The following is a 21,336-nucleotide window of genomic DNA, read 5'->3' on the forward strand; positions in this document are numbered from 1 at the left end:
GTCCCCAGCCCAGCCCTTTAAATGCACAGAGCAAGTGTACATTTCCATCTGAAATCAACCTAAGTGTTATTGGCAATATATTTTCTCGGAGAGAGGGGGAGAGGGGGGGGATCTGGCGTTTGGACCCAATAAAATGCTCTGCTCCAGTGTAAATATTTACAGGGTATTAGTGACTTTTTAAAAAACATTTTCAGTGAGGTCTGTTATTTACAATGTGTCATAAGTTATTAATGTTCATTGCCTGAGTACCCTGCTAATTCTGTCTCGTGCCTTAGAACAAAGTTGACAATTGGCATATTGTTTAAAGTATGAAAAAAATGCGAGTGGGTTTAAAAATTGGAAATATCTGTATTTTCAGAAGTGTAAATATTGCTTTGTAGCTGTCAAACTGCAGCCCCTGGGGACAAGACAAAGAAATATTTTTTGATTAATTTCTTAGTGAAATGGGGTTATCACTGATTCAGGTGTTCTCTGGAACTTGGGGAATGGCAAGAGAGGGTCCTGCCTGTTGTATCAACTCTGCCTCTTTTCTTCTCCTTCCCCCAAAAAAGTTCCCCACGATGTCCAGTGATAGGCAGAGGTCAGACGATGAAAGTCCAAGTACCAGCAGTGGTAGTTCGGATGCCGACCAGAGGGATCCACCTGCACCTGAACCCGAAGAGCAAGAAGAACGAAAACCCTCTGCCACCCAGCAGAAGAAGAACACCAAACTATCCAGCAAAACTACTGCTAAGCTATCTACTAGTGCTAAAAGGTAAAGGCGACAGTAAAACACTCTGTAGTATTTTTGCACAGTATTTTGAGTCACGGCGTTTGCATTGTGCTTTTCAAGTCAGAGAGGTTCTTCTTGTAAAGCTATGTGGGAAATAGTAAGGTACCAACTTCCGTAGTACAGAAGCCTGCTAGGCAGGATCTTCATTAATCCAAGTCTTATTGGGGTAATAATTACAGACTTGTCATGCGTCTTTTGAAGAGTTGTTTGAGAACTTGGTAACTTACACACTGGCTGGGAGGGCGCCTAAATACGTTTCGTATTTGCGAAAATGTGCGAAAGAGCGTCAGCTTCGGGTGTCTTTTTCGGAGTTAGGTTTCCATGCCTGATTAGTATAGGGTGGAGTCTTCCTGGTGTGTTTTATTATGGTCTGTAGACTGATGACAAGCAATGCTCTTTAATTAGTGAACTCAGAAAACTCCAGTGGCTCCTGTGGGCCTTATGACTAGCTTTTCATATCAATGCACAGGGGAGCCTTGCACACCTTGAAGTAATGGGTTCATTCGGCTGTTGTTTCGGCAGAAACTTAGGAGAGTTTTCTCCCTTAGCATCTGCAGATTCAAACCATGGGGTTCTATGGGTAGCCTCTACTTTTAAATATCAAACTCTTCAGAAGCCTTGTTTAGTTATATCTGTTGCATTTTTATTTGCATTTAAGGTTACTGGCAGTCCAGCTGTCAAGACCTGCACTCTGATAATTTTCTGTAAGTTCAGCTGTGTGAAATAAGCAAACTTTAAATCCCTTGATTCCAGTGGTCTTCGGAGGCGAAACGTAACTTTCCAGTTCTTTCCCTGGAGTTGGTTGTCTTTACAAACACTTGCAAATATCCTGTGGCAAGAAAAGCTGTAAAGTAGCCGTAGTACCTTCAGGTTTTGCTTATTCAGTGTGAACGCTGTAGTTCTAACTTTTAGGAACATTTTAGCAATTTTGTATTGGACTTAGTAAATACCTTTTGAAAGGTGTTGAAATTGCTGCAGAGTATGACTGGGTGGCTTTGATGACTTTTGAGCTTGTTAAAGAAACCCTTTGAAATAGGACTGGCTAAAGAAAGAAAAATTCGGGAACTATTATGTAGGCTTTGTAATTTGTTATTACTTATCTTTTTTGAAAAGCCTGAGATGCAGGTTTTCGAGACTGAGTTTTCCCCTCTTGCCTTTATTTCATGTAATTGTTGCAAGTCTAATTCCAAATATCTCAAATAGTTTGGTGGTCTGACTGAACTTACTGGTACTAGTGCAAGGGCATGCAGAGCAGTTTCTGTTAGCTCGTATTTTAACACTTGCTATCACATGAAATTCACAGTCTTGTTCGTATGGGTCCTTTTCTGAAGAGAAGTCTTATTTGATATTTTTAAGAGGAATTTACCATGTGTCTTTTGAAATCGCACCTATTATGTACCTGAATAAACTATTAAATTGACAAAAAGTTTTCGGTATTCCTCTTCCAGATCTTATCACCTTGGGAATGGTTGTAATAGAGTAAAGCTAAGCACAGATTATATCAAGTTATTATATCACTTTTTATCATATAAATACAGCTACTGTATAAGGTTGGGAGAGGAAAGGCAGCAGAAGGTGTGGAGAGAAGCAAAGTTGATCTAGAGAGATTATTCCAGTAACAGAGACAGCCTGGCAGATCTGCAAATCCACTTTTTAAACACACTGCAAAGCAGTAGGTAAAATATTGTGAAAAGAGTGTGTCTGCTGCCGGCGCGGTTCACTTCTTCAGCTTCAGTCACAGGTCTGTAGCGCTGGTTTAAAGTCATTGTCAAATCTGCCTGTGCAGCCCCCCCCCCCTTGTCTCATTTGCATATTAGCTTGAAAAGAAAATATCTCTGGTAAAAAGTGCTTGGACGTGAGAAAGAGTTACTTTTCTGAATACTTGTGGGAAATTTCTACCCAACTCAGTTGTAAGTGTTCTGTTTACATACAGCGTGGAGCAGGAAAAAAGCTGCAAAGTTTCTCAGCTGTGGGATTTGGGTTATGCCTCTGAGAACAAAGAGGAAGCAGCCATGTTAGCATTACTGAAGGCAAAGCCAATCTTGCATTTAACTGCATGGTGGTAGAGGGCAGTGTAATTCCCTGATTTATTCTATAGACTATCTCAAATGCTTTGTGTCTGTTCTCATTTCACCAACAGAATCCAGAAGGAGCTAGCTGAAATAACCCTTGATCCTCCTCCTAACTGCAGGTATGTAACGGCTTCTTAAATTGTGGACGGTGGTAGGAGACTAATGTGCTCAGGCTAACAAATGGGAACTTGGTGATTACGACCGGTGACTGTTAGACAAAAATTGCATACAGAAGATGGAACAAGCATAGGGAACATTTGATATTGAAGTTTGCTATTTTGTCTGCACGTTGGAGGCGTAGTCATTAGTGATTGATGTACATAGTAAAGTGTATTCAGTTTGGTTTTTGTAGCTGGTCACTGCCTTCGTGAAACATTAATTAGATGAACTTCAAAATACGCTGAAGCTTTCAACTTAATGTCTGCATGTAGTTTGAACTGGCTTTCTGAGTGCCAAGTTTATAGAGTTATCACTTCATTCTGAAGTAAAGGTAAAGAAACGTATGTGATTTTTATATGCTTTCTCTTAGTATGTTGCTTAACAGTTAGATAAGCTGAAGTATTGCCTTTAAATTTATGTGTCTGTTGGGCAAAGTTGTAGTCTCTTGATAGAGAATATTTTTAAGGAAGTTCCCATCTTAGGAAACACTTCTGTTAGGTTTTAGAAAATGGAATTCTAAGCTTGGAAGATTGAGTGATTTAGTCTTAGACAAAATGACGGTAACTGGAGCACTTGATCTGTGGTAAAGTTAAGTAGTGGCATAGCTAGCTAACTTATTTAAATCTTTTGCATGTTTTACTTTTGTTTAGAGGATGCATAAAAATTCTCATTAGCTGTGAGCATCCAGTGTTCAGTTTTGCAGTAAAGCTACATTTAAATAATGTTGCTTTGATTTGATGCATCTGAGTAAGATTTCTGACTGCAAGGTATCTTCTGATTAATAGCTAATGTGTAACAGCGAGCCTTGTACATGTTTAAAAAAATGCTGGAAGTGCTTTCTAGTTTTATGTTGGAATTGTTTGGCTTTTGGAATAGTTGGAAAGGTTTGGTGCAGGTCTTAGGAATTCAGTAAAACATGAGTTGTTCTGCTATCTGACTTGTCCGTGAGAGCAGGGACTAATCAGAGCTGTGTTTTTTCTGGATTTCTGGTAAAGGTGTCTTACCCTGAGGACTGTGCTGTAGATTGCCTATGGCAGTCTGATGTCTTTGTATGCAGGGTCAGTGGCTCTCCCTCTTCAATAGAGGCAAGCTCTGTCGTGAGAGCAAATGTCAGCTGGGTTTGGCGGGTTTTTTTTGGGGGGTCCGTGTTTTGTTTTGTTTTTAAATAACTCTTAATAACTTCCTGGGTTCTAGTTCTGTGTTGGTCACGCACTTTATACCTGGACCCTCAAAGGGGGCATGGTAGGAGAGAAAGTATTTAAATGAAATACAACAGGGAGGCTATGCCTGATAGTTGTTTAAAAAGATAATTGTAGCAGTTTTGGGTACAGCAAGTTACAACTTGGCTTTTAGAAAGAGAAGCTTTCCCCCTCACACTCTCCAATACCATCTGATATTTAGCTCCTTGGGAAAGCATGTTCCTCTCGTATTAGCACGAGAGTATTGCAGAGAGCTTATCTTGTGAGCTGGTACTACCAGATGCCCAAGAATGCTGTTGAGAATGATGAAAACCCCCCAGTGTATCTAAAATTATTCAAATTTTTCTCCTACAGAGTGTAGGGGAAAAGATTATTTTTTTGCCAGCGAGGAAGTCAATGCTTCTGTTCCCATAAGTATTTTTTTAAGAGGAATTTAAGTCTTTTACTCAATAGCAACTGTGTGATGAGTGCATTTTTACATTTTGCAAAATAAAAAAATATTTACAAGAGATACTGGCTTCTGTAACAGAAATTCTAGGTTTTCAGGATGAACAGGTTGAACAGAGTTTCAGTGCCCAAAGGATTACCGTTATATTGGAAGTGACTTGTTAGAAGGAACCTTTCTGGTATGAGGAGGTAAAGGCAGCTGTGTGTTACGTGCAGAGCAGTTGAAGCTTGTAACATGCTTTCTTCTAGGGTGTAGTAGCACAGATTAGGCAACAGACTGACACAGCAGGCGTAGGACACCTCTTCATTGCTCGTCATGCAACAAGCAGCAGAATGCTACTTATTACATTTCTTGTAAAAGGAAAAGAATTTGTAAAAAAACATTTAAAAGCCTGTATAACTTGGGCATATTCGCATGTGCTTTAAAAAAACCGCCTTGTCTCATTAAGTTCTCCCAAAGAGGTTTCTTCATGCAAAGTTGTTTGTTCTCCAGTTCTAGAGCACACCCTTGTCATTTGCAGTCCACGCTGCAGGCTTCACAAGAATACAACTGCCAACCGATTCTCTTGGATGTTGTTAGTCCTTCTGGTTACTCAGTTACATGTGATCAAAAAATAGCAATTTTTTAAATATGATAATGGCACATATAAAACATTAAATGTTACTTTAACAGAGTACAGTACAAATATTGAAGAGTATGTTGAACTTTTCCATATCATGTTAAACACTGATGGCTGCTGCCACTTCTCACCTGCCGGTGTAACTGCATGTGGAGTCACTCCACCGGAGTGATCTGAGGCTGATTTAGCTACTTTAAAATGACACTGGCTGGTTGCAGTGTGATTCTCATGCAAAAGAGGTGTAGGTTTCCTCAGCAGTCAAATTTCCCACAGTCATATCTATTGCTCTAACATCTGTTTTATAAAAATGCCAGAGCCCCAAGAGAGCCCTGTTCCTGGGTGTGCTGAGCAGGCCTGGGCTGCATATTAGCTTCTATTTTAGGCACTGGGATAGCAGAATGACAGGCACTGTAAAAATGTCTAAATAGCAGTTTTTTGCTTACTTGTCTCAACAGTAAAGATTGGTTTCCGATTCTGTTAATCGGACGATGAACTGTTAGAAAAATCATGTTATCATATATCACACTGTCACGTTTGTGAGCAGTGAATACGAACTGCATCTCGGGGTTGCCAAGTATGAAACTTAACATTTTTATGCTGATAGCTTTACTCTTTAACATACAGTAAGACTCTAAATTCCTATGATTTTGGTGTGATTTCCAAGAAAGATAGAAGATCAAAAACAATAAGATTAGATTTGGTCTTAAGCCACTAAAGATGTCAGAGGGAATTTAAGTACTGCTTTCTCCTCATGTTTTTGCCTGTCCTATATAAGAGCCTGAAACAAGTCAGTTATTGTCCAACATGCACCGTAGCACTAGGACAGACAGGTAAACTGAGGACACAGGTATCTGATCCTGTTTTTTCTTGCTTTTGCTGGCTTAACTCAAAGCTGTGCTACTTGGTGCAGTGTGCTGTATTTAATTTCTTTTGTGCTTTTAATAGCATAAAGCAAAGCTAAAAAGGTCTTGGCCCTATTGCTCCTAGCCAGCTCAATTTCAAACCATGGCCAAGCGCTTATACATACTTCAAGGTATGGAAGTGTGCCAAACCTCACCGTTATACGTTCTCAGGAAAATGCTGCAGAGATCTTGCATGTAATGCGTGGTAAATCTGGGCTGCAGAGATGCTCTTAAATAGGTTTGACATATCTGGAATAACTGTTTTCAGTTCATGGCATAAAACTGTTTAGATCAGAGGTCGCCGCTCTGTAGTTAAGGTTATACCTGAGGCTGCTGTTCTGACCTGCCCAGCTTGGAGGCTGCAGCTCTGGTGGAGCAGGGCGCAGCCGGCCCCAACGCTCATTGCACGTCCTGGATTTTAGGGCTGGCACAAGTCAGGCTGTTCCCAGGGATACCATGATTTATAGCAGCTTCCTTTAGCTGTTCCTGGCTGCCCTGCTGATCCACGATAGCAAAAACGCATACTCTCTGTCTTCTTTCCTCAGTTCTCCTCATTTCCATTCCAAAATTAATCATTGTTCATCTTCATGGGAAAGTTTTTGAAGTTCGACCTAGTTTTAAGTAAGTTTAATAACACCCATGCCAGCTTAGTTTATCGTTTACAACCCATTTTGCAACAGATCCAGTTTGGTATAAACTTTGTAGGAAGTGAAAGGAAACACCAAAATCAGTGTATCCAGTTCAAGCTTAATTCATGTGGTTTGAAAAGAGGTGAGTTAAGATAATGCATCTTTCTCATGATGTGGGAGAATTTAAGCATTTTATAGTCTGTTCTGTCAGCTGGCTTTAATCTCTTCTCTTTTTAGATTAAAGATCAGACATCTGAAAGCTAATGGTTAAAAAAAAAAAAAAAATTAAGAAAGGCCAGACAAGGCACGTGCCTTAGAGCACTGGTCAGAGAGGCAACTTTCCTCCTTTGTAGCTACTGGGAAATGGGAATTCTTATGAAGGGAGATCTATTTGGATGGTTCCAAAGGCTCCCTGCTCTGTCTCATCCTCTGGCTAGTGAGTGCCTGACCAGATAGGTCTGCTGAAAAGATTTTTCCTCAATAGGGATTACTATCTTGATTACTGTTTATTTTCAGGCCTTGTATGCTAATATATACTAATGTAATTTGTTAAGCAATACTACAAAAGGTAGCAGTTGATGATTTTGCTGTTTGTGGCCTCTCCTAGGCTTGCAAGCAGGTTGATAATTTGAGTAGTTCATTTTAAAATTACCTGTTTTAAAATAACACTCCAAAGTATGTGCACTGAGCACAATGAGAGCAAGACATGTAGGGGTTTTGTTTTAATACAGTATTCTTCTGCTTCCTAAGGACTGCACTTGTCCCTTTCATTACTGCCACATCTTGGGCTAATTCTACACTGCAGAGTGTTGCCAACCCAACCCCACGGTCTGGAGTTTGACACAAAGAAAAATGCCTGCAAAGCCCTGGCAGACGAATGCTATTACTGGTTTAGTTATGGACCCATGAATCCAGATGTTTGTAACTGTCTCCCTGTGGTTATTACCCCATCGGTGGGGAAGCATTGCAGTATGTATTTAAAGCTGTATTGTGAAGGTATTCTTCAGACCAGCAATTTAAGCTCTTTCAGTTGAGCTGTCTGAGGCAGTGAGGAGCAATGACCAATTCTGCTGGTGGTGCAGGCTCTTCCATGGGCAGAGGTAGCGCTGGATTTGAGTTAACGCAGCCTTGTGCTAGAGAGGAAGGTGCTGCAGCTAAGCTGGTAGAAGCCTTCCTTTTGTTAACATACTCTATCTACAGTAAGGTTATAGGCAAATGTTTACTCTGCAAACAGTTGTGCCTGTTGAAGATGTTACTGCACAGCTGTGGTTTGCTCCAGTTCTGCCATGGAGGTGACTACTCCAGTCAGTAAGTGAAGCAGATTCATGTGATTACTCCATAGTGCTCCCCAGGGAGGGGGGGGTGGAAATTCCAAGTTTGCTTAAACAGTTTAAATAGGTGATTCAAACTAACTCTGCTAGATTTTTCCTCCCTTCCTTCAGAGTAGGCATTGTTCACACAAAGCATTTTGTCAGACACACCAGGATATGAATAAGTCAATCTATTCCTTTGTCTCTCAAATGTAATAAGTTTCCATCTCTCCTTTGTCAAAGCCAGGCGTTAGTTCTGTTGCGTTTTTGAAATCAGTGGGAGGAAGAATATTCTGAATGCAGTCGAATACCAGGCCCCTATACAGTAGCACAAACGTGTGCCCAAGTCTTCACAGGTACTATTTTTTTATTCCAGTCAGGCTGTTGACTTTTCAGATCAATGGTTGTCCCCCAGTTTTGTGTTTATTCTGGTGATTTCTTATTGGGCAAACTTCTTCATATTGCTAAATATTGAGTCTTACTGAGAAAAAAAAAAAAAGTCACTTTTGCTTGTTTTCACCTCTGCAGTGAAAACCCCAACTGTGAATACTAAATAGTTCCCTATAGAAGAAGAAGCTGATTAAGGTATGTAAGAGACAGTATATTAGGAGTATGTGCAAAAATGCCTGTGCTGAAGCTGAATGAGCAAAATTTAAAAAACATCACCCAAACTCTACTTGATAATGTGTCTTCTGATAGTTACATTATACTTTTTATTGTCTCTCCCTGCCTGGTGCTTTCTCACCACTGAGCGCAATAAATGCATACTACGAGAAAAGAAAGCTGAAGTTTGCAGAATGGTTTTGAGAACACAAACCCACAGGATTATTTCTAACACTTCCTTCCCTATCCAGAAATTTGCAGTTGCAGTTACAGAAATATAATGAAGAGGGTTCACAGCTCTTGTATGAACATGTTTGAAGTAGCTCTCAAGTGAATATTGAAATATTAGTTTTTAGTATGGTCCAACTTTGAGCATAGTCCTGCGGTTCCTTCTAAAGCAATTCCTTCATTGTTAGTTGCTGAATGTAAATCAGTGGCTCACAGTGATTTAAAGATATGTTTGTCTAGTGGTAGCCTTCATTTATCTAGAAATATTTCTACCAAGCGTTTTCTTCTATTCTCTTTCTTCCCTCCCTCTTTCTTACCAGAAGAGTATAGACTAGGTTAGAGTAGGAAGGAGTGGTATAGTTTAGCACAGCAATCAGAAGTCTAGTATTTTGTATTTCTGTCCATTTGTAGTAACAGCCTGATTCTGCCCTCTTTATGTGTGCAGAGTGGCTTTTACCTTATTTGTCAGTAGTCAGTGAAACTGCTTAAGGAGTAGGGATGAAACAGATTTAGAAAGTCATTTCAGTAAGACATTTAAGTGTTAAGTAGAGCTAGAGTGCACTATTATTTAACATGCTTTTATATAAAAAATGCAACTGTGGAAGATTGTGTAACTCCTGAATTTTTTGAATTGTGGGAATATTTAAATTACTTTCTTTTCAGTTGAGACTAGATGACAGATCCACTAACTCAAAATGCCTCAAGATTTTTTTTTTTTTCCCCCGTGCTAGTGTCGACCTCTTGCAAGCTATAAACCAAGGTTTTTTACCAGCCCCCACACAGTGAATTTCTCGTGCAAGTAATCTCAGTGGCATAATTAAGACAGGGTTATGCAATACAAATCAACATGTCTACTCACGGGGGTAAGTTTTCATGCCTGCAGATTTGCAGGTTAGGCACTTGTGTAAGCAGTGTCCACAGTGCTGTCGTACATGCTTTTAAATGTCTGTGTGTTAGTCAAAAGGTTGTATAAATCTTTTACCAGTTTTCATTAGCATTACTGTCAAAAAAAAAAAAAAAGTCATGGCTGGCTATCTACTCTAGATTTGTAGAAATAATTCTAACGCTTTTCACTCAGCTACTAGTGTTAGAGAACTGACCCACATTATGTCATAAGTTTTATCAGCAAACAGAAGAGCCTGAGCTGGACCAGTTTTTTAAATAGTTCTTTAAGCATTGTTGTGCAAAAATTTGTAAAAACCGTAATGTGTCCTTAGACTTAAGGACAAATCTGCTTCACAAATATAACTGTACAAAGGCCCTTCAGGCTCTGTGATAAAACTGATTAAAATATGCCATGTATATATGTATTTCTTTTTACACTCAAACTCTGCATTGCTCACCACTGCCAGCCTGTCATACTTAGTTTGTGATAAAGAATATGTGTGGCAAGGTCCTAGCACACGGAATGCTTCCCCATCAGACTGATTTGTCTGTGTGTATCAGTTGCTCTGATTTGATTTTTACTTTTACAGACTTGGGACACCTAATTTTAATTCAAATTGGCAAAGTACAAGTATAAGAGAATCAGCTAAACTACATTAAACCCTTTATTTAAAATGAGCTGACTACTTCATATAAAACTGATGTGTGGAGATTTCCTGGAGCTAGTGTAACTAGGATTTGCATAGATGTGGAACATTTTGAAACAGGTAATACAGACATCATGAAAAATACCTTGAGCATACTTTCTGAGTTCAGGGCTAAGTAGGCAGGGGCAAGGATATCCAGCTGCCATCTAGGACAGGAGCATGTATACCATTAAGCTAGCCAGGAGCTATTCTGTAACTTTAAATCAATGTCTTACTTTGCGCCAGTAACTGCTAGTGATAAACGAGTCCTAGCCTGCTTGCATTAATTTGGATTAATTTTCCCTGTGCAGAGAGTGCACTATACTGTTATCTAGTTCAGAACTGTGGCTAAAGCAGTTGTTAATTTTATAGCACTTACTGTAAAATAGACTGACCAGATCTTTTAGGAATTCAGATACAGATTTAAATATTGAAACTACTGTTGTAAGCATCACTTTCAGAAACAAAGGAGGGGAGAGATTGCCTTGATGAAACACCAAGGTGACCTGTAGTTACCAGTGGGTCACTTTCAGGTTGGAAGAATTTGTAGAGAGGGTCTGTAGAGGACCATCCTGCAGTTATTAGTAATTGATGCTTTCATTGTTGACGTGGATACTGGAGTGGAGGATATAAATATTGCATTTGCAGGTAACAGTGGGGAGGAAGGAGTTGTAGGCACGTTGGAGAATAGGACTAGAATGCAAAGTGATGTGGGCAAATATAGGAAGTGACCTTAAAAATAGCATGTAATTGAATAATGAGAACTGCAAGGCACAGCACTTTAGTAAGCATAATCAGCTGCACAAATCCATGGGGAGAAAAAGACTGGATGATGAGCAGTTCTTCAGAAAAGGTGTAGCCACTCTGAGGATCATGTGCCTTCCAGGAATCAACAGTACGAGGCCACAGCAAGAGAAACAAATAGAACAGCAGCCACAATAGCAGGATGTATTTTTTAAAAGGAAAAAAAAAAAAAAAGGGTTGGAGACATGGTATATAAAGCCAACCCATTCAGTTCAGCACTAGTAAAGGCCAGCTGGGGTACCTTAGACAGTTTTAAGCACAATACTGCGAAGTGACACGGGCTAGCTGGAAAGAATACAGATTAGAAGGAAGAAAGAAAGAATAATCTTTGGATATAGAAGAAAGTTACTGCAAAGGAAGTAAGGCAAATGTTGCTAGTCCTGTCTGGTGGTTATGGAGAGCAACTTAAATTGCCATAATGAAGACCTAATTTAGATGTGAGGAGTACCTAGCTGTAAAGACAGTATGCATACGGAGTTGATGGGTCTGCATCATCAGAGGTTTTTAAGAACAAAGTTTAAACTGCTCCTGCCAGCCATTTGTCTAGATACAGTTGATTCTACCTTTAAGCAGGAAATGGACTAAGTGACCCCTTGAGGACCAGTTTGACCAAGCTATCTGTGATACTGGATTTAAATAACAATGTTAAAGGAAAACTCATCAGGAAGTGATTTTCCCCTCATTTAAAAACTGTATTTTAATCAGGGTTTTGTAGTATAATCATCCTGGAAAATACACAGGTTCTGTGATTTCAAGCAACAACAGTAACTGTGCAATTATTAAAAAAGTCACTGGAAGCACGCAGGTTTTATCCTGTTGTCAATTAAAAGAAGCAAAGTGATTTTTCTGCTGATTTATTTCCCTGTACCCATTTTGGCTTTGTTTTCATTTTGGGTCCAGTCCTGCTTTCCTTGCACAAAGTTGTCATGTTCTGCTAACTAGAAATAAGCTAGGCACATGTCATCAATTCTCCAGAGGTATATCACCTTTATGAGTAAATAATAGTACTGGTTGTGCAGTAGATCTTGATTTTTGATGCTTCACGTGCTCTGTGCTTGGATTCTCTGCTTTTGTTCCACAGGCACGTAAGTACCTCTGACACTGAGATAAAAGCAAGGGACATATTTCCCTGCTTCGTAGATGCAGTTTGCAGTAGATATGCAAGCCCTCATGCGTCTGTGCACAATACCCCAAATGGATCCGAGCACATCAGAAAACAGTTGTATAGCGTGCTGCCTCTGACGATGGATCCTGTCACTCTTAAGCACCCTCTGGAGTCAGGGCTCAGAAGTTTGTAGTGAAAATGTAAGCAGCCTGGCAGGTTTCCAGCTGATGAGTTAATGCTGCTATAAACTTCAGTAGTTCCTCTCTGAGGCATGCAGAAGGGTGCAGGCGCTGGGAAGGCAGCCAACCAAGGCAAAGAGCAGACAGCAAAGCTAAAGGCCAGCCTCAAGGATTCACAACATGATTGTCTTTGAGGTGGGTTCTTCTCTTGCCAGAAACCCTTCATGTAGCTTCAGTGGCAGGGCTGGAAATCAGTGAGCAAATGAAGGTATGCAGTCAGTGCGAAGCCAGCCTGACTTGTGGATGCTTGATTAGCATAGCTTGAGCAGAGGTAGCTGTGCCCGGCACTCAAGCCACCCCATGACTGGATTAGTAGTTCGGGGTGCTGCAGAAAGCCAGGGGTTCTCAGTCATACCAGGTCGGTTCATTGAGCTTGAAGCTGCAGTGAGGTAGTTTAGGTTTGAACTCAGGTTATCGCTTCACTCTGAAGCCTAGACACGGAAGTCACCAAAATGCTGAAAACAGAGTAAGTCAGTAGAGCATCAGCAGGTCAGATTCCATGGGACAAATGGAAAACAAATGGCAAAGAGAAACATTGGTGTTTTCCTTTCTGTAAGAGAAGGTGAGCAGCAGTAAGCTATTTTTGTTTGCACTTTAATTAAAGCATTTAGACTCCAAATGCTTTGAGCAGAGTCAATTTAGGGGAAAAAAAAAGGCGTTACAATAGATTAGTAGTTATGCAATAGATATGTTCAGATGATGGTGATTCTTGCTGTGAAGCTGCAGCTATTGTAGCAGACAATGGACAGCCAGATTCCTCCCCGCACACAGGCGACTTTTCTAACAAACAAAGGACTTGTCTACTGTGCAGTCACCACCTGGGGTATGCTCATACTTTAACTAGCTTTTGTCCTTCTGCCTGGTATCTCAACATCAGAGACCTCGTCCGGGCTGGAGGATCCATGGGACAAGTGAAGTGGTACAGCGATGGTTATTTGACATGGAGCTCTGCGTTATCATTGCACATTGGTGCTCTTCCTAACTTGCTCATAGATACCTAGGGCATATCTGTATCTATTTCATTAATATCGATGGCAGAAGCTGTAGTGGGACATTACAGCTGTAATGGGACATTAGAGATTCAGCGACACCTCCCTCTCTAGACATCTTAAGGGCCCAGTGGACCAAACCCATTATGCCAAAGCCCAGTTTTGTGCTTAGAGTTTTGGACTTCAGCATCTAGGGGAAAAAAAATGAGATTTGATTTCATTTCTAGCCTATAAAGTGAAAGCAAAGATAGGTCTTAGGAGACTAAAATCAACTTGTAATGAACGCTATAACAAACATTATATTCCCATGGAAGCAAATTTAAGTGATTTAAGTTACACAGCACAAGCTACTGCATATTAAGCATAGTCTGAGTGATTAAACAAACTTCTTATGCAAAAGGTAGAAATACTATACAACCTAAAATTCTACAAGTGTGATAAAACAGTGATCGAAACTGCAAGGATGATCTGCACATGATAAACTATTTGAAGCACAATCTATGGCTGCAAAACTGTTTGCTTGTCTGGAGCAGATATTTTGTATGATACGCATCAAATTTTATACAGCCAGGTAGAGCCTAGCTCCACATTCCTCTTCCTCCACAGAGTGCTGGGATTGCTAGGGTAGTGTGAAGAGTTCCAATTGCAACCTGGCTACCTCATTTTTTTAGTTGATTTGCCTATTTTTTTATTTTTTTTTAAACTGAAAACCAGAATTGCAGGTGGTGTACTCACTTATGCCAGAGCAAACACACCATAACTTAGTTTTTTAAGAAAGGAACAAGTTATTAAAGTAAAAGGGACATCACCAAAACAGCAGTAAGAGAGCAGTGATTTGTTTGATATTATACAGTGTCAAACCTTAAATAGATCAATATGTGGAGAAATCGATTACTTTCTGGATTCTCTGGGAACATATACAGTAAAAGCATTTTTCTTTCAAGTGTTTTGGTTGGCTGTTTATTTTTCATGGTAAATACCACAGATTAGCATTGTTTTAAGTCTTTGGGTTTTGTTAAGCCTGCTTGGGTTTTTTGTCTTAGGAACAGGAAAAACAAAATAATTTCTTATCAGTTAGAAGGCCAGCTAACAGTAGCGGTTGTTGATACTGAAACAACTATTGTAGGTTGAGCACTGTGTGGTTCGCATAGATATAAGGGGCATTCTGGGCAAAGTTCCCGTACAATGACAAGTGTGCCTTACTAGAAATTAGTGAAGGTGGGGTCAGGGATGGAGGAAATAGAGAGAGATATGAGCTGTACTAATCAGATAAATGTTTTGTTATCACTTTATTTTCTTTCTGTAGAGAAAGCAAGCTCTGTAAGAATATGCCTTCAGCGAGACTTTGGTAATTCTGATCTGGGCAGAAGGAACTGGGAACTCTTACTTCTTGTGAATTGCACTTGTTTGTCTTTTGTGTGATTTTTCTATGCTTTATATACAATGTCTAACTAAAGCTAGAAATAATTATTTACTGAATGTCTAATGAACTTAATTTAGCCTGGCATTGCGCAGTGGTGATCCTTACTGTTCTCTGTAGTGTTTTAAAGGAGGTGGAAAGGGTGAGATGGTTCTGCAAGTTGATGCCAAGGTGTAGAAGCACCTGTGAGACATTTTGAGCTTTTTCTGAAACCGTGAGTTTATAGCACTGAAGCTGTATTTACCAAATACATAAAACTGTTTTCAGCAGTAGATTCTTTAAAAAGGTATTAGAATGTTGAGGGGAAAAAAAAAAACAAGTTTGTTTTCTTTTTTAACATTTAAAAAGGTTGCTACTTTAGGCACTTTCCATTAGACAGTTGGCTGGAGAGATGGAAAGGGTTACTTCTGCTTTAGCTAACCTTCTCCAACTTTAGCCTTCTATCCCTTCAGACGCAACCAGTGAGAAATCACATCGCTGTTGGCTTGTTAAGACAGTTATCAGGTGTTTTCAGGTTCCCTTAAAGTTTCTTTCTGTCCTTTTCCTAAGGGGAGCTGGTGGTCGCAACAAACTCTCTCTTGTTAGGGTGGCGGAGGTGTCCTGGCTCAGCGCCTCTCCTGAGGCGGTGGGTGCGGAGGGGCCCTGTGCAGCGCCTCGGTCCTGGGCCCTGCTCCAGCCACGTCCCAGGCTCTGTGGCCAAGTCTGTCACTGCACTCCAGCCTAGCTCCAATGCTGGAGAAACCGAGGCAAAATTTTAAATTTTTGGTTAAATCTGCATGGTAGCACCTTCTGCTTTGAATGGAACTAAGTTAATTTTGTAACTTGTATGCTCCTATCTGGATTGACACTTGAGATAAGTTGAGGCATGTAAAGGATTGAGTGGGGTGGGAGGTTGTGAAATGAGTCATACGTGTTTGCTCACTGCTTCTGTTAGGTGCTCACTAGTGAAACAGTTACATTTCAATTCTCACACTGAGATTTTACTAGAAAAGTTTGAATTCCCTGGGTCCTTATCCCATTTAAGCATGGGGGGCAGTTCTGTAGTCTGAGGTGGACAGAGCTTTGCTAGCCTAGAAGTCATAAGCCAAAATTAAACTGCCCTCACAAATACGTAGGCTCTGTGTAACATTGGAAAAATAAATCTTTGAACCTGGGACCCAGCTTTCTGGATTTCTTGGCTGCTCAGTTTGTATGGCTGTGGGCACGTCGTGTTGCTGAGCTCCCTGATATGGCGCTGCCAGCTGAAGTCCTGAGTCCCAGCAGGGTGGTAGGGCTGTGTGCTGGCAGGTCCTTCCCCTCTCATGGTACCTCTGCCTTCTGCAGCCTGCTTAAGTACAGGACTGTGCCATCCAGTGAAGGAACGGGGCTCCTCATCCTGCTGGATGCTATTTAGGCCGATTTCATTGCCTCTGAATTGCTCTGTGTGCTGCTTGGTGGTGTTAGCTGAGGAGCAGGCCATGCTTGATGTTTGTGCTGTAAATGGCTACTGCCCACTTTTCACTCAGGCAGGACTGTTTAAGAGACGGTTTGGTAACTCTGCTTTGTTTTCTGACAAATGCAAATTTGGTGTGCTTAGTTTTTCTTTACTCTTGTATTCAGATTTTGACCTTTGAAGAGTAAATGTAAATAAAATCTCTTATCTGGATTGTCAGACTCAGCTGTACTTGGCACTCTTTTTTTGTTTTTAAACATGGGAGTAAGGAGACAGGAGTGACAGTGAGCGTACCTCTTCCTACACCTGAGATAAGCTGGATACCTCCCCTCTAAAATTCTCTATCCAGGCTGGGCAACTTTGCAGAAAAGATGGCACGCGCCCACCTGTGTGATAGCAGCTAGTTTCAGGAGGAGGGAAGATAAGAGTGCTGTTTGAAAAATACTACTGCAGCAATAGAAATATCACTTTGGTTTTCCACTTCTTGAAAGTGCGTGAAGAAGAATAGGTAGTTATGAGATACCATATTGCCCCGGGTCTTAGTCCAAATTCATTTATGACCAGAAGCATTCCAGGTTTGTTAACTTTGAAAAAGCCATTGACTTTTGAAGCCTGAAGGAAAAAAAAAAAGGGAACGCTAAATTGTGCGGTGAGCGATCCATGCAGTGCACTGAATGTTATTTCTGAAAGTAATTCTGTTGATCTTTTTCTGAAGTTGGTCGCTGATCACAAAACTATGGGTCAGTTCTGGTTAGTTTTGCAGTAGATGTCATTAACAATGAGTGCTTGATAAACAGCGTCTGTGAGATGCTGTGCTGCAACTGCTTGTGCTTTCCATATGCAACATCTCTGTTCGGTACAGAGTCAGCTGGCAGAGTGCAAAGCACCGTGAGTCATTCTGGCGCTGCTGGAGTGTACAACTACAGGTTGTAAGCTAGGTGCAAGCCGGACACTGGCTTTTATCCAGTCTGTATGCAGAACAGGACAGAGAAACAGTGCAGAACAGGACAGAGAAACATACCTTTGCACTCTTTTGTCCTCGGGTGGGTGTATAAACTGCACTATCTTGTGTGCTGTTTGAAATTGCACCAGCTGCCTGTGGTCCCAAGAGGCTGAAACCTCTGTTAGGAACGAACATGTTTCTGGGGTGCCCCAGCTCTGCTCCAGAGCCAGCAGCGTGGCGCCAGCCAAGGGCACCCCTTTCTGCTGGAGAGGAACAGTGTTGGTCCAGCGTGCTAATGGTGTAGCCGTGCTCTGCTTGTAGCGTGACTCAAAATGACTGCACTAATGGGCATTGTGCCTCTCAATCTGTCAATCAGTAGTTTCTCTGATTTTCTTTTTTTTCTTTTCTAGCCTCTAAAGTTTTAGTCTTGGAGTCTCGATTGCCACTGGAATACGAATTTGGGGAAAAAGACCTTCCTAAATGACAGAAGCTTTACTATAAAACCTTCCCGTTCTCATTTTTGGTATCTGCAATAAGTTGTTCCCGGTATTATTAATTCTTCTGGCAGGTGGAGTTAATTTATTTGTTTATTAGTCTTCATGCTGCTGGATGAATTATAGATTTAATTATGGTCCAGGTGCTCAGAGCTTTTCTGTTCTTCTAAACGTGAAATATAAAGAAAAAGTAAGTGTGAGTAATTTTTTTGCTTGTTGAATAAATGTAAACATCAGGAAACCATGCCATAGTATAAATAAGGAGAGGATTTGCTTTACAGAGAATGTTGTTATCTACTCCAGGGTATTCTACTTTGTGGGGAGGATTAGGGCTCTGCGTTATATCGGGACACACCTTTTTACAGCTACTACTCTGTGCAGCAGAAGATTAAAAACTTTTACCTATAATTCCTTGTGTTTTCAGACGAAGTTTCTTTTGCAATTACAGCTGATTACTAGTGGCCAAAGGTTGAATGGAGTTAACATAGTCATAACAAGAAACACTCCCTGATTCCCTGGTAGGTGTAAATAAACAACCTACTTATAGTATTCCTCTTCATCTGTGTTGCTCAGTCTTTCCTTTTCTGCCTGGCACAGTTTTATTCACAGTTCTCGAATGTTCGCATACGGCAAAGCTACTTATTTATGTTTGTTTGTTTCTTGTCATAAAACAGTTTTCCATCATACTTTCCCTTAATCTGTATGAAAATTTACTTTTTGGATGACATTTAATTCCATGAGAGCTCTTTTTGTAACTGTCGGTTCACAGTCAGACCGGAATACCAAATCCATGAAAAAATTCTTTTTTTGCATAGATTTCATAGGATATTTGGGCAAGGGGAAAGTGTGTGACCTACGTTAGTTAACTGGGACTTACTTCTCTTCATTCCTCTTTTGTTTCTACCTTTTTAATTGCTGCCTTTCTGCTTCGTGGCCCTGAGTCAGAAAAAGCACACCATACCTTTCTCACCTTTTTCAGGAAAACGTGTGTGTGTGTGTGTGTGTGTGTTTAAATGCTTTTCTGAAGGGAGTGTGAATTGGCCCTGTTTCAGCTGCCGCTAAACATCACTTGGCAGAGCCTATGGAATAGTATGCCTGTGCGTCTGCTGCAGTGTTGGGGATGAAAAAAATAAAGACTATGCTTCTTTAATGTATTTCACTATTATAATATGCCATTTATACATGCAATAATATGAAATTTTCAGATGAAGATCAACTAATTTATTCTTGCAATTGTTCCCTTGTGCTCCTTTCAATTTGAGGATCAGAAAAATTCATGTCATGATTTAATTTTTCTTTTCGGGGCTGCGTAACGGCTACCCTTAGGAGTCCACTGTTCCTCAGACAGAAATAACAGATTTGATGCATCTCCTGAGGAAGCAGCCAAAAGGGCATGTTCTGACCTCATCTTTAAGCTTTTTCATTTCCTTTACTGACACTTAATGAAGTTACTGTCACGGCCATTAAAGATAATTTCTTAAAAGTAGATCATGTAATTATTACAGTTGTACTGTTTTTAGTACGAAGTCAAGTATTGATGCCGATTCTTCATTTTGGCCCAGTGTGGCAATGCCAGTTTGCTCTGGTTGTTAGATATGAAGTGTGTGTTGGGAGTTTGAATTTGAGGTGGGTAAGGAGTTTGTTTTGGGGAAATCTGCATGTTTTGGAGGACTTATATTTTTATTTGAGATAAGAAATCGGGTCAAATTGAAGGCATCCCTTCTTAATGTCTCTGTATTTTCCCCTTTGTCTTCGATGCTCAGTGCAGGGCATCATTTCCAAAAGTATTGCCGTTATCACTCGACTCGGTTCGGGTCCATTGGTAATGACATTATGAAGAGTTGTGCAACTGTTTTCTTGATAGCAGTGATGCTAGTGGGCCTAAAAGTGAATTCTTATAATTTTTCTAAGCTCTCTTGATACACTGCAACTTTTGATTAAGGAAGGTGCACATGCAATTTCTTTATTTGACTACATCTTTAATGTGGTTAAGTTTAGAATAAGATTAGGAAGTAAACTCTTCATAGGGATTTTCCTATTACAGAGCCTAAATTTAGCTTCGCTTTTATGTAAGCCTAACTTTAGACCATGAAGTACCTACACTTTGTGGGAGGTTAGTGAATGAATGGACTGGGGGCTCACAATGTATAGGCTTTCAAGTCCTTTACTTGAGAAGGAAATGCAATTGATGTCAGCATGTTAATTTGATGGAGTGCATTTATAGGGAGTTTTATATAGCTGTTGGGCGTTAACTTAAAACCGTGTCTTCATTTGGTACGTTTGTTCGTTTCTTGTGTCCTTGGGTTATTTAATAAAACATGCAGTGAAACACTAGAAAAGCTCCTGGACTTTGTCTTCCAAACAGCTATTGCTGTCAGTGTTAAGGTTCTTCGTGTCTTAAACAAAACAGTCCTTTTTCTTTACAACAAAAGTGTGATTCTGAAGAGTTATTAATATACTCTCGCTATATTACTATATAATTTTATTTTAAAACTGAATTATATAGATTCGGGCATTTCCCATTGTTGGAAGTCAAATCGAATGCACTGTAATTTCTGGAGATAAGAATGCTGCTGTATAAAATCCTTATTAATATAAAAAATACGCAGAGAAACAATTCAAGACAGTGCCACACACTCCTCAGATTCTGGTGTTTCTAATACTGACAGCCTTTGTGGGCTTCACACATGTATTTTTGTGTCTGGTTGCATGTAGCTGCTTACGGTGGTGCAGTGCATTAAACAAGGTTGGCTTTGCACCACTGAATTGTAATCAGTCCAATCTCATTATTACTCTTAAATCTTGGTTCCCTGTAAGCACACTATAGATGCTCCCTGTTTAGCGCTCAGGAACTCTTTCCTTGGAAATTGTGTGCCTTTTTAATGTGTCATGGCTCAATTAGCACATTCAGTTTTGGCTGCCAAAATAGCCATATATATTGTCTAGCAAGTGACAGCCTGGGCCTTTATCTCTTCCTGGCTGTTTGCCAGCTGTTTAATTACAGCCCTGTGTTTGCTGTGTGTCACATCTTATGGTGGTCTATTATACCCAGCTAAAACAATATTTTGAAAATGTTTCAAATGTAAACTAATTCTGTGAGACTTTACGTCCTGTTATTTACAGGATCTGCTGAGGATGTAGTGTAGGTCATTTTTTCCCCCTACAAATATGGACATTTGTGCCTCCGATCATATCATGAATTTCCAGGGCAGTGAGAAGACAAGAGGGGGCGCAAAAATGCTGTCTTGTCCCCTTGAGAGATGTAATTAAAGCTGTACACTTTTCATGTAATTTTTCATTTGTAGTTTCCAAGGCATTTTTAAAGCCAAATATTCTCTTTGTTCTGTCATTTAGAAAAGAGCAAGCATACAGAAACCGAGCTGAGATTTCAACAGGAG

General features: G+C 40.2%; 1 protein-coding gene across 1 annotated transcript in view; it reads left to right on the forward strand.

Moving 5' to 3' along the window:
- The first annotated feature begins 552 nt into the window (after nucleotides 1-552).
- Nucleotides 553-21,336, forward strand: part of UBE2E3 (ubiquitin-conjugating enzyme E2E 3) — a 58,632-nt gene continuing 37,848 nt past the window's right edge. The window contains exons 1-2 of the mRNA XM_009700629.1: nucleotides 553-754; nucleotides 2,913-2,963. Coding sequence (XP_009698931.1) covers nucleotides 561-754; nucleotides 2,913-2,963 — 245 coding nt within the window. The 5' untranslated portion in view covers nucleotides 553-560. The remainder of the gene's footprint in view (nucleotides 755-2,912; nucleotides 2,964-21,336) is intronic.

This window comes from Cariama cristata, unplaced genomic scaffold, assembly GCF_000690535.1.
Source record: "Cariama cristata isolate BGI_N322 unplaced genomic scaffold, ASM69053v1 scaffold42835, whole genome shotgun sequence".
Lineage (NCBI taxonomy): Eukaryota > Metazoa > Chordata > Aves > Cariamiformes > Cariamidae > Cariama > Cariama cristata.